The 14423-nt window shown below is 34.5% G+C and overlaps 1 protein-coding gene across 2 annotated transcripts; it reads left to right on the top strand.

Annotated features, from left to right (window-relative positions):
• The first annotated feature begins 2312 nt into the window (after positions 1-2312).
• On the top strand, positions 2313-4284 carry LOC114349967 (uncharacterized). Of its 2 annotated transcripts, XM_028300575.1 has the most exons (3): positions 2316-2795; positions 3068-3195; positions 4024-4284. In XM_028300575.1, exons 1-3 carry the CDS (start codon positions 2441-2443, stop codon positions 4024-4026), a joined length of 486 nt encoding a protein of 161 aa, XP_028156376.1. In that variant the 5' UTR covers positions 2316-2440; the 3' UTR covers positions 4027-4284. The 2 variants fall into 2 exon arrangements, with proteins under 2 accessions (XP_028156375.1, XP_028156376.1); XM_028300574.1 differs by lacking the exon at positions 4024-4284 and having other exon boundaries at positions 2313-2795; positions 3068-3912.
• The last annotated feature ends 10139 nt before the right edge of the window (positions 4285-14423 follow it).

Genomic DNA, 14423 nt, shown 5'->3' with positions numbered 1-14423 from the left:
GTCGGGTCTCACAGACCCCTATCTAACAATCTTCTTATTTTCATATCTGATTAAATTTGAATATATTAAAGAGATGATATATATCTAATAACTATTAATAAAGGATTAAGTAGTAAATGTAATCAAATTTTAACCATCATTTAATATTTTTTTTTGCAAATTTAAAAAACTTAGACATTTTTCAGTATAAATTGACTTGCCATCACATATAGGCTCCTTGATTACAGTCGATCATTAATAAATGAAAGTAATATTTTTTTCTTTGCTAATTAACAACCATGTAACATAAAAACATGAACAGAACTTCTGAAGGACCTAAAATAAAAATTTTGACAAGGGTTAAAGTTACTAAAATTATACACAGTGGCCTAAAACTTTTATTAATCTAAGCCTAGAACACTAAAGACAAATTATTTCTACAGGCATATATGTTATCTTTCTTTGAGAGCTTTACAATAGTAGGTCGAGAGCAACACGTGGCGGGAAGGTGTTTAAACCGAGAAATCGGAAAGGGGCCTCTGAGACCCGACGTCCATAGTTAAAGGTTAAAAATATACCTATTTTGTCTTACATGTACGTTTAAAATAAATAAAAACAAGACTGCTATAAACATCATAACCCTTCCTTTTGTAGTCAGGTTGAAAAATCAACTTAATGGCATTAGGCACTGGGGGCATAAATCTTTTTAAAAAAGGTACCTAATTCATGAGCTACAGTGAGCTCAATAAATTATAGGGAGCTTCACTATGGCCATAGACAGGATTGAAAGTCGTTAGTTTCTTTATGTTGCCTGCTTTCTCTTTCTTATATCCGTTTCCTTGAAGGGTAAATAAGGATAGGGAGATAATAATTCGATTAAGAAAAATCGATTTACCCTAAATTACAATATTCAAACTGTACAGTCGAGGACAATTTTTGTAAAATGGTGTTTCTTGTCTTCTTTCTCCTTCCTCCTATTTACATGTTCTGTCGATATTTTTATCTTTATTAAGCTATTTATTTTTTGTTTCCTTTTACTCCGCCTAGCCTACTCAAATTTTCAGTTTAGCCAATAGTTGAATAGCTGTGAACTGTACGTGTTTTGAATTACATTGAAATTTGCCCAAAGCAGGATTCGAACCCGCAATAGAAGTAACCCAAACACAATAGAAGTTTTTTTAGTTCTTTACCGCCGCAGAAAGGGTAAAAAGTTTAATGGAACCTACATCGGAAGTGACTTTGTAGAAACAAGCCAGATCACAGGTTACATATTTTGGTTAGATTGTATTACATATATAAAATGGAACTAAAATTCGGAATAATAATAATAATATCAGTTTTTCCTTGCTTAATAGAATTAATTTAATACGGAACTGTCCTATAGCCTATAGGTTGCTGGAAGAGATCGCTTTAAAGCGATAAGACCGCCTAAGTTGTGCTGACTGCTGTATCTCTTTTGAATATTTGTTGCTGCAACAACTGCTGGAAAGAATCATAACGATGTCGACAACCTGCAGGGTGGGTGGTACCTACCAACCGGGACATGGGGCCTCATAATTTACTCGTAATATCCCAACTGTCCGCGGTGTAGGTAGGTAAGTATAATAATATTATTCAGGTATCTTGTTCATAAAAGGGTTTTATACATCAAAGTCATCTGTCACCCGCTTTGCAACAGAGGGAAGTCGGTATTATATTTTTCTATACTCATATTCTTCTGATTAAATTAGTTGGGAATTCCAATTAAGAAAGATATCCCCTGGGGACTACTCAACCTTTATTTTGGGTTTTTTCGGAGGCCAAGTTGTAAATCATGGCTTTATAAGAGTTGCAGCTTTTGGAAAGCGAGGTAGGGTTAGTAGTCCCAAATCAAATCAAAATCCATCATTAATTTAATTTAATATCAATATACCTAAATCTAGGCTCCAGGAAAGTGGGGTGCTGCAGCATGAGTTTGGACGTTAGTGATAAAATTATGACGACAATAATTCTCACTTCATAATAATTACCTAGCAAACTTGTATTTTGATTTTTTTTTTCAATGCCTAAGCAATTTATGAAAATGAAAATGAAATTTATTCGTCATGGCATATTCGAAATTTATTGGTTATGGCACTTACCGCACATAAGTTACTATTTTGCACCGCCTACTTAAATTTTCTATTTGGCCTTGAGGTTAACTAATAGAGAATGCCACGCGGCATTAAGTTCACTTTTTCTACCGCAATGTTAGTGAGCAATAAAATATTTAAATAAAAAATAAATGTATCTGGATTTGATCGATTTATTGATTTACCTCTGTTGAATTACATCACTAATTCATTACAAGTTTTTTGACGTTTTTACTTGATTGATTAAATTGGCGGGTATTCTTTTTCGAGTTTTTTTCTGCTGCTCCTGGTGCTCGTTGCTTCCCTCTCAACTGCCTCTGGAAACATTAATCAGGATATTACCAAAAACCATGGCAGAGTTAAATGAGGACCTGCAAAACATTGAAAAGTTGCTCAGAGATTTAGAAAGATCATTGAAGAATATCAAGAGTGAAATTGCGAAATCCAACTTCGAAGCACGAGCGCATTTACTAAAACTCAGGCACGAAAAGATCCGGGCCATGGATGCTGTCGTTAAAAGCCAGACAATCCTGGGCAACATGGAACTAATGGTAGCAAAAACGGAGTTGGGTTTGGATTTAAAAAACTTAGTGACTGAGGCCAGTCACGACGCGCACACATCCAGCTCCAGGAAATCGAAATCTGAGAGTTCAGAGGACTCCCGAAGCAAAAAAATAAAATTAGATACAAAGAAAGACTCGACAGGTGAGTAATATTCATGGATTTGTACCTAATTCGTAAATTCTTAGCTGTAATAATTTATTGAGGGTAGGTAGTGGCAAAGGTTTACTTTTGGACTGTCTACAGAAATTAAGGTCAATCTTCTAATTGTTGATTTTCATGAAGTATTTAATTGTATGAAGGAATTAAAGAAAGAAAGATTGATGATATGAGATGAGATGTAGTTTTATTTTTTACAATACAATCTGTAACTTATGTTAAAAATAGACTATTTATGTGCTACATGTATATTTCAGGGGGCAGAAAATCTACATCCAACAAAGAAAATTCTAAGAGGAAAGCTTCAAAGACAACTGAAATTAAGAATAATCAACTCACTAATACTGGGACCAATTCTCCTACCAACAATGTGTTCCAACAAAAGGTATCCGTTAAAAATATTCAACCAACAACACCTAGTACAAACAATATAAGTTTGAAATGTTCTATACCACTGGCAACATTGACTAAAACTATAAATCCGCCTAATCAATCCGTCCCTTCTGGAAATATCTCATCACCAGCACCAATTTCCACCGAATCTCTGGCATTTGACAAAAGAACGAAGTTTTTAAACCACCCACCTATCAGGGATACAAAAATTAACAAAAATGTAGGATATTACTCAAGTGCGCATGCTAAAGAAATACTTGGATATGACCCTGATACACTTCACGTAACACAATACACAGATAGTGTATCTTGCTCTCATAATTCTTTAAAACCTTCAAATATTAACGCGCAGCTCGGTAAAATGCAAGTGAAGCATGCATATAGTTTTTCTGTTTCTCCCGGCTACAAACTGAATGTTTCACCGGGGTATTTGGTTCACTGTGCACAGGTCCATAGAAACCCTGAAGAATCTTTCGGCAGTAGTAACTCTGCAAATAAAGACACCAATAAATTATTTACAGATATCTTAAATAATGGAACACGTCAATCTGAAAATGATGAAATTCGGTCATTTGCCAGTGTTGAGACATTAGTTATAAAAAAAGAAATTGATAATACGGAGGATTCAAATCAATATTAAATCATTACTTGTGTACTTAATGACTTTTGTAATCACTACTTCGTTACACCAATTTATTGACCTTTGTAGTTGAATTATTGGTATAATTTAGTATACAAAATCAGTCATATAAAGTTGGTTTAACTTAGAATAAATATTTTGGTGTATATTATTTTAAATTATGAAATGTTATTGTTTCAGTGATTTTTATGTCAGAATCATGAAGAATTGTGACTGAAAATCGAATAGTGATGTATTAATAATATTCTAAGTCATACTTTTATATTTAGAAAACATCCATTTTTACAGAGATGGATTGTAAGACATTCTTTAAATTCAATGTTGTCTAAATACTATACATCATCATGACTATTTTAAAAATTGATCTCAGTGCATGGTTGCAGCTAAAACCTTTTATTGTTAACTTTTATAAACATATTATTAGAATGTAAGCATAATAATTGTAAGTGTTGATTTTACAGATTATTAATGAACAATGTTTAAGTAAGAATTTTTAAGATTTACTACAGTAAGTACATATTCCTACTGAATGTCAGTAATATTTTTACATTATAAATAGGTTAATGGGTGAATGTATATTCCCACTAAAATATGCTGTTGACATTCAAACTAAAAATTGCTATTGCAGTTGGACTTTGTTTGTATACTTACTTGATTGTTAAATTATTTTTAATTGTATAACAAACTTAATTGTTAAAGAAATAATGATTAAACAAAAACTGTTTGTAAGTATAGCTAACTTATTGAATAAGTTGCGTATTTACTAATGTTAATATTAATGAGAATGAATGATTTTATAATACGACTTGGTTTTGTGTATAAGTTGACTACATACATAACGTCATAGTTACCTGTTAATATTAATGTTCATATTATAGTAACCGTTACTAATGACACGTAAAACGTCTGCTTTCATGTCAGTATTGTTAAATACTCAAATTATGTGATTTATTTTTATACTTTATACACAATAATAATATATGATTGAAATAAACGGGTATTTTATTGTAATCCTTGCTTCATTTGGACCAAGATGGCACTGTTCCGATTAGGACTCCCTTCGGCCAGTGCCGAGGCCGACTGGTCAGACTATGAGATATAGGCCTAGCCTTTGGTCTTTGCTAGCCAATTGGTCTTTGCTAGCCAACCAGGTTTTCCGCCAAACAAGAATGCCCCTACCTAAATGACGTTCTGCCCCGAATTTTGCGGGAAGCGAGAGCTACCGGATTTCCACTCGTCGTCGCCCCGCAAAATTTGAAGCAGAGGCCTAATAAATAAAACGGGCACACTTTATAGATGATGATCGATTGATTTAATTGCCTTGCGGAAGATCACACTAACGCTTTTGCTGATTTGATTTTCAGCCGATTGTGAGTATTCTCATTTTAGTACCTACTAAGCTACTGAACTACGTAATAGTTGTATAGTCGGTTCAGTGTGACAATATGTTTGGTGTGGTGGATGTTCCGATTAAATGAAGGAGATGTCGACTAACAGTAAAATCAAAGACTACTATAGTAAAATCCTCGATAGATATTCATTATTTGTTCTTACAAAATGTAGTAGGTACAATAGTAAGATTTTAGATTCTGTCCGGGTTCGATCACAAAGCATTAACAGCATTGGGCTCGATTTATAAAGCCAGAATAAGATTATAGCGAACAGAATTCAAGAGAAACATCTCTCTTGCAACCCTCATCAAAAGTTGAATGAAAGAAGCTATCAAAACTTTAATTTCGTTACAAAGCGCCTACGTAATAATTATCAGCTAAATTATTTTCTGTCGTTAATGTCCCTGGGAAAATAAAAAGGGACAAAGTAAACTAAGAGTATCCAAACCATCTATGCCACAATAACTCACCATTCCGTGGGTACAATGCCACGAAATGTTGTCAGACATAAATTACAAAAAGATATCTTTCCGAAATAAAGTTGGTAAGAGCATATTATTCAAAATTCTTCTATGTTTTAGCCGATAAAGCCTAAAGGTTCAGTAGTATCATCATTAGAGCCTTTTCAATACATACAAACAAATCTTTCCTTTACTTACAATATTAGTGTAGAGTTTTTGCCTCTAGCTCGTCTAGAAGAAATCGCTTTATAGTGATAAGACCGCAATTTGCCACCACTTGTGTAGGTGTGGTTAAATTATTGTCTTTTCTTGTCATAGTCTTCTTCGAAGTGGTGGTACATTAAAATGTATTCGATACCATAAAGTGTGTTGTGTAGCAAATTAATAGGAGTATTAATTTTATGTGTAGCACACACATACTACTTTTCGTAAGAGGAAACTCGTGTATCAACACGGCCAAATTCAAAATAAAAATTTTGTCCGCGGACCATATNTTAATGCAAAAAAACAGATTTTGACGGTTGCGATCATACGACGTTGTTCGACGACGCCGACGATATGTCTTCTCCATAAGATGCTATTTGCTCGTAGAAAATGAGCTATTTCATGTTACTGAGCTAGATTGATAGTACATCACTATTTTATTATTATGTTGGTAGGCATGTTTCTGCGAGGAGCCGGGGCTACCAGTAAATGTACTTTCCCATATATTATGGGTATTTATAGTTTTTGGAAGATAACATTTTCTTGAATTGAGTTAATCGGAGTAGACATAAAATCTTTATAATATTCCTAAAATTTACATAATCAAATTTATTAACTAGTGCAATAATCAATAACGAATGTGACATTTCTTTTATATAGATTTGGTTAAAATATTTATTATTTTGAGGAAATTAAAGTTATGTTAATGGCAGTCATTACAAAAACGTCATATCCTGTCGAATTGAACATCCTCCTCTACGTTGTTTATGTAATCTTTCACTTTTCCGGCGGCGTGCGAGGTGGTGGTTGAAGAAAAAAAAGTGTTCTGTTTTCAAACAACTTTTCAAGTAAGTTTCAATAGTTTACATAATTTAATTCCCTTGCTACTGTGTTAACGTGTATCTACTTTCAAACATTTTGTTTACCTTGTACCGATTTAAACTCAAATATTGAACAACGGCCGACATTTTCTACGAGTAGGTACCTACCTACCTACGTAAATTTTTATCAAAGTGCATTCGTGCCTTGATTTTATAAGACTGTAATCGTTTGTTCAATTAAACAGGTTTATCTGCATCACGTTGCAGTCAGAAGTACCAATGGAGAACTACGAGGGCACATCGCGCGATTCGCCGGTCATGTAAGTACCTACCTTCATTATGATTATGATTTTGTCAATTTAGTTAAATATTTATCAGTACTATCCAGCTAGTTCAACATTGACCCGACTTATTTTCAATTTAACGTTCAATAAAACTACTTTTTCAAGCTGTTTTGGACATGGCCACGTGCATTGAATTGATAAAATTCCATCCGACAAATTATCCGGGAGTCCCCGGATTTTTTGTATGGAATGGGATGTGCTAGTAGGCAGCCGGGATGGCTTTTTATTTAAAAAAAACCCTTTGTAATTTAATGTAGTAAGACAATTTTACATTAATAAACTATCAAACATTTCACAATGTTTAGTATTCTGAACATAGGGAGCAAAAGTAGCCCTAACACTACAGCATTATGATATGGCTGTGTTAAAACTGTGTAAAATTCTAGCTAGTAATTAAATATCTTAAAATGATACCACGAAGAGCTGCGAGTGTACTTGTTACTTATCCTAACATAAATAAACAATTTCTACCTTCAACAGAATGTTCTTGGGCCATCATTGGACCTGAATATTGCTGGATTGAGCTAGTTCCCATCATAGCAACAATACCTGAGACTGGGTCAAGAGCGAGCGTACAACTGTCACTAAAATGGTAAGAGATCTTGAATCGATCCTTATCGGTCTGCTGTCTATTAATGTATAGGTTTTATATGGTGTCATGTCACAGACTAGCACGATTTTGTAATTTATGTTTAAAAATTATTTATTTCCAAAAGACATGAGAGTATTACATACTCATTTTAGAGTTTTACTTATAAAATTACTCAACACCTGTTGATAATAAAGTTTATTTGATTCGGCTACAGAGTAAATAATTTCTGCACTTTATTTTACAATGATTATTGCACAAACAGTATTGTTAATTTACTTTTTTGTTTTTCCACAGTCCTGCCTGCCCTGTCCTCAGTTATTTGAAGATGAACGGGAGACGTACGCCTACATTCTGGAGTCACATTATAGGTAAATTACTTTAAAATGTACAAATACATCCTGCCAAATTTGTAAATGTGCTACTTACCTACTCAAATAAAAGTATGAATTTACATAATTTTGATAATAGGTGTCATTGGCTTTATGTGCAGTTTCCATTTGCATGGAATATTCATATTGCAACTAATAATGAGTAAAATGCCGCATACGTGCGTATCCTTCCTACTAATATAATAAATGCGATAGTTAGGATGTCTGGATGTTTGTTACTCTTACACGCAAAAACTACTGAATGGATTTTGATGAAACTTTACAGTATTATTGTTTATTAACTCAGAATAATTATAATTTACGACGATCTGTGACAAACTGAATTTCACGCAAGTGAAGCCGCGGGCAACAGCTAGTTTCATTATAATTTTTAGTGATTGTAGGTACTTACTTAGTCTCACATAATCTCTTTTTAGTTTCATTACAAAACCTCATTTAGTTAAAACTATACTTGTTGTTTACATAATCTTAAATAATTGTAAAACTTTTTCAGATGTTGGCCATCAGCGGGGGTGCCTTGAAACGTTGGCTCCACCAATGGAATGGCCAATCTTGTGGTCATAAGATCAAGATTCCAATGCCAGACCACTTTTTTGAGTCCTCCGTCCAAGCAAGACTCAAAACATTGACAGTGGACTATAAAATTTTCAGAATATGAATTTTTAACGTATTCGCGCCGCATTTACGTTTAAGTTTAAAACTGTTATCGACTCTGGTACTCATTTATTAAAAAAACGGTCAGGATTTTTTTATTATTTATTAACAAGATAGTTTTATTTAGTTGCAATCAAATTGCTGCACACCTTTATCTAATATTCTAGTTTGTTTTAAAAATCATTTTAATAGATAAAAATATTAAGAAGAAATAAATGTAAAATAATATCCATTCAATTAAACTTCAAAATAATAAAGTTTTTTAGTTCTTCACGATAGTTTCTTCAATTTAATAAACTTCAGAAGTGTTAAAATCAGGTAGGTACGAATAACTAACACAATTTGTTTACGGAAAGCAACTTTTAAATTTTAATTTGGTTAGTGTCAGCCAAATAAACGGATTGATTTGAATGTTTGTACACCAAATTACATTTGAATACTTTTCAAAATTTTAAAAATCGAATTCAAATATTTTAAATAGAGATCTTCATCTATGGTTTAAATTTCTAAATGATTATGTTGGTACTCTTGTTTAGTTCAGGAATTAGTGTTGGTTGAAGTCTTTTTTTTCTTTTGCACTCTGGTCAAAACTAAAAGAAGAAAAAAATTAAAACTGGAATTATTTATTTTCAAATGGTGTTGTAGTAGGATGGTCTTATTGTTCATATACCTGTCACGAGGTCTTAATTTTTGTCTTGGCTGTGTTGATTTTTATGCTGTTGTCCTGTTTGTTGAAAAAAAGTTGGATTTTCGAATGGAATCCAATGATTGTGATGAAGAAATATTAAAAATTTTATTCACTTTTATTTGCTTAAATGCAATCTTTATTCGTTAATATTTTACACTTCGCCATGAAGTGAAACTCCCGAAAAGAAAATAATGAAGATAAAATAAATACTTAAGTAGGTACTTGATTTATGTTGTCAGCGAAAATTGTTTTTGTATTGGTTTAGTCGCATCTTGGATTATCTTAGAATATCTTTATGATCGTGTAGCTCCTAAATGAATATCTGAGATATTTTGGAATAATTCCATTCTTTCGTTATGAGTCAAGTTTTGTCTCGAAATATTGCAATTTTTTCTTCCGCTTTTAATCAAACATCTTAATAATGAAATAATCTTTACCTTCTTGAATGGGTTATTTAAAAAGAAAGTTTTGTCTATTATGAAAAATATTGTACAATGATATCATTTTTTTAGGTTTTTTGAATATTGTTCAGGGTGCAGGTTGTTTGTACCGTAGGCTGCATTTCTTTTCTTTCTGTCCATATTGTGTCAAAGTACGGAATGGAGGCTAACGTTTTAGTGTTGACCAGTTGGCGCTACTTGAGAGAAATGTCACTATCACATGCTAGTGGCGAAGACAGTGGCGCCAACTGGTTATTTAAAATATGGTAAAAAGATTTACACAAGTAATAAAGACATAATTATTTTCATAAGACAATAATTTCTAGAAAAACATACGGGTCGAATTGAGAACCTCCTCCTTTTTTTGAAGTCGGTTGACAATAATTTCGAACAGCACTAGTGTGAATAATTGATGAGAAAGTCTTACTCCTCGAAATCGATTCGTAGATCCTTTCAAAAGGTGAATTTGAAGGTTGCTTTCCGTAATTATAATTTGGAAGTTTTAAACAGTAATCATGTATTTTAGTCTCGTAGTACACATGACAACGCGCATTTCTACATATAGTTAGATACGCACGTTGAGCGCTCATCTGAACGTAGCCTTACAGCTGAAATTAAGAAAAACTGGGTCTAGACAAAGTGCAAATTATAATCGCAAACCAATCAAAAAGTGGTCGAAAAGCCCTTTTTTTGTATGGAGTTTTGACGGATTCGATTTTCGATTCGATCAAAAAGTGCGTTTTGTCTAGGGGGGCAGCGCTATCGTTTTTATACTTAACCCACTTGTTACAAGCGTTTGATATACGGATCAACATAAAAATTAAATTATTATAAACAATGAGGGTGGTTTCTGATAACATTGTTTATGTTAAACGATTCCTGTGGGGTCCCTTTGTCCATCAGAAGTGTTTTGTTCTACATTGGGTGTCACATTTCAATCGTAAGCGTTTTGTTGTTTTCGTAAATTTTACGATGACTTTTTCAAGGTGAATACAAACATGATAAGTATTTATTCTAAAGTATTTCCTGCCGAAATATGAAAGTTTGTGGCCCACTTTTTGTAAATCGACAACATAATTATAAACATTTTTATAGTAACTGTTACTAATTCAACGTTAAACTTAGTGATCCGTATAAGGAACGCTAGTAATATGAGCTGCGGTAATTTGTTGTTTTAGCGCATGCCTTCGAGGCCCTTTACTTTAAATGAATTCATTGAAGAATTGGAGAAAAATGAAGATGAGTGTATCCCTAACTCAATCACAATTTTCCCGCCGGAAAATCCGGAAAATTGTAATGGTGACTTAACCAAAGAGAACTCTGGTGATGAAAATAAAGTGCCAATAGATTTGCCTGGATTATAAATGAGAGCCCACATAGAAATCACTAGAGAATTCTTCATTCAGTGATGATGAAGAAGACTGCATCCCATTAGCTTAGATTTCCAATGATGGCCTAGACAGGGTCAGTCATGTTTGAAGATATGAAGAAATTATTGTTTGTAAATGAGATGATTTAGTGTGGTTACAGTTGCTTCAAATGCATTGAAAATTGCGCCAACTGTCAAAACCAAGAGATTTTCTCTGCCACATAAACAGAGGAGAAGTATTTTCACATCTCAAATTCAGCCACAACACACATGCAATTAATTTTGCAAGAAATATAATATTACCCTTTATCTCAGAAAATGTTTTGGGCATAATTATACAGTTCACACTACTGGAATAAAATTTGAAAAATAATCAATTTAACTCAGAATATTATTTTATTAATGAATATTCCATATTTTATGCAAATACTTTAATAACTTACGCAACTCGCAAAGAGTAGGTATTATCTCTAAGTTCATACAAGTGGCCGTACATATTACTAGCGTTCCGCATATCAAACACCATTTTCCAGCGTTTCCGTAAGACCAATATTTTTTTTTGTATTTTTCCTGTTGCCTTGATGCATTAAATAGCCGATATATGCAAAATCACAGGAATCGTAAGAAAAAAGGGATATCCGTAACATCTGGGTTAAGGCCTCAGCCTCGAACTTAGCGGGCAGCGGGGCGGCGGCGGTGGCGGCGCGGGAGCGGCAGGATCTTATGCGTAAAATCAAATAGACCGGTTCTCGAAAACAGCGGCGCGGCAGCGGGGCGGCAGCGGGCAACGAGCGGGCAGCGGCGAGGGAGCGGGCAGCGCACTCCTTCTTTTGCCCGCAATAAATCGAGCGTTAGGAATAAATTTGAATCGAAATAAGATTGTTGCCGTTGTTCAGACATTTCGTTTGCGAATAAAAACAAATATCTCGACAACACAACCCCGAACACAACACTTCGCCGCTAAAGCGCCGCGCGAGCTGCCCGCTTGTTTCGAGAACGGGTCTGCGTTGCCCGCCCCGCTCCAGCGCCGCCGCCGCTCCCGCCCCGCTGCCCGCTAAGTTCGAGGCTGAGGCCTAACAGTTGGCACTACTGACGAGTACCTTACTCCACGGAGCCGCGGTGGCGCAATGTGGTGAGTGCAAACAAATGCGATTGTCCTACCAAAGCGCTCACTGTCTTAGGCCCGGTTTTTTGATTCGTAGTTAAAATAACCAATAGTCAAATTTGACAGATGTCAAGTGACAAGTGGTTAAATATCAGAAAAAAATGTTTTACGAACAATGGTTAGCTTGACTTTTAGTACATTTTTTAACTATTAGTTAACATTTTGTTAATATTTAACCATTAGTAGCAAAATTTAACAATTTGTTATTTTAACTAATCAAAAAACTGGGCCTTAGCCATTGGCGAGTGACAGAACCTCACTCTACCTACAGTAGCGCCAACTGGTGAGGGCAAATACTATAGGTAATGGCCCGCCACCTGGCGGATTTGTTTATTACTAAGTCGGTTGCCTTTTCCTACAAATAACTAGATGGCGTTACCTGTTGTTGATATAGGAATATTTTCGATAAAAAACCAAATCGTTGAGCTTCTGTACCATGTCTTAGGTTTTATATTGTTGAAATAAAAGAACTCGTCGGTTGAACCTATCCAGTTGTTCGTTGTCTTTCCAAAGAGACCCGAATTGACCCGATGTTGTCGGCGTCACAATAATCCCGAGGGCTTAATTAGTCCTTCAACTAGAAAAGATCCACTTCTCAATTTCCAAATTTCGGGTTTGACAGTATTGTTTGGTATTGCCGTCAGTGGGTCCAGTCAAAATTCAACCGCAAACCAAATGGGAAGATCGACGATTTCAATTGATTTCTCGATTCGATTTTAAAATTGCAGCCAATGGCATATTGAACCAAGCTCGAATATTCAAAGTCCATGAATAAAAAGATAAAACAACTGGAACAGGCTTAAGGTCAAAGACCATGCATTATCAGATTATTTAGTAGTATATTTGCCTTTAGGTATATCCAACGGCAACTCGTCAAGACCCTCGAAAGTCCAGTCTCCAATCCAAGCAGTGCACAAAAAGTGGCTTAATCTCGTCTGAAGATTTTTCAACAAAATGTTTTAGTAATAGAATGTGTTTCTTTAATTGGCTTATGTTCAAGTTGTATCTTCCTGCACATTTATGTACAATTTAATGCTGTTGAAACATTGTTAAACAAATAAAATAAAATAAAATTGTTCTGCTGGCATGTCGTCAACATTTTCGAGGATTCTTCTAGAATTTAATCGTTCGAATTTAGTTAGACTTTTTTAATTGCGGTTTATTTTCTTTCCTTTGTTTTTATGTTCCTAGTACATGTTGTTACATTGGGCCAACAACTTTGCAGGCGGGCCACAGGATTCCTAGCTTCAGTTGGGCGCATTATGTCCAATTCACAAAATGTCCAAATCCCAAATGGACCAATTCAAATATCAGTCTTTAAAATTTCGGTTGGGCGCATTGTCTAATCAGCAAAATGTGCTCAAAATATCAAAATCTAAAATTTACCAATTCAAACATCAGTCGTTATTGATAGAGCTCTTTGATTATAAGTAGCTTGTCGCGGCCTCGCTCGGGAAACCTAACGGTGCCAACGAACGAGCGTTGCCTAGAGTTCTACATTCCTTTTGGAATCTGAAAATAACTGAATAAACTCTTTTTACGTACAGTTGTCGACTGTGCACTCGTGTGTCGAGGTGGTGGTTATGTCCAAATTGCAAATCCTCGATACTATTTTTATCGGCAGCTGTCCGTCGTGCACAATAATATTGGAAAGTCTATACATATAAAGAAATTCTTATAACTTCTGCATCGTCGATGCTACTGACTGCGGCATACGTAGTTAGGTTAGGCCATTTTTGAACATCTTTCCGGGCGTTGCCAAGGTGGATACTGGAGGGCTATAGGCTGTTCAATTTATCTATCATTGCTGAGTAGGTCACCTTGGTAAGTGTATTGGTGGATGTCCCTAGCTAGACTGCCATTCGAAAGTCCCTAGATATAGGTAAATTTAGTAACATAAAAAGTCTCCAGATGTTGCTAAATATTTTTTTAATAAAGAAACAGTAAAACGAAGAATCAAATTTATTTATTGAGTAAAAATATTAAAAACCAAACTTAAAAGTCTAACTCAACATCAAAAATAATGTAGGAAACTCTTCATCTTCACTATCTTCATCAGTTC

The sequence above is a fragment of the Ostrinia furnacalis genome, unplaced genomic scaffold (assembly GCF_004193835.3).
Source record: "Ostrinia furnacalis isolate ACB-3 unplaced genomic scaffold, ASM419383v2 OfSCF0767, whole genome shotgun sequence".
NCBI classification, from domain to species: Eukaryota; Metazoa; Arthropoda; class Insecta; order Lepidoptera; family Crambidae; genus Ostrinia; species Ostrinia furnacalis.
Note: the sequence above shows the minus strand (reverse complement) of the source record. Positions and strands in the feature narration are given on the sequence as shown.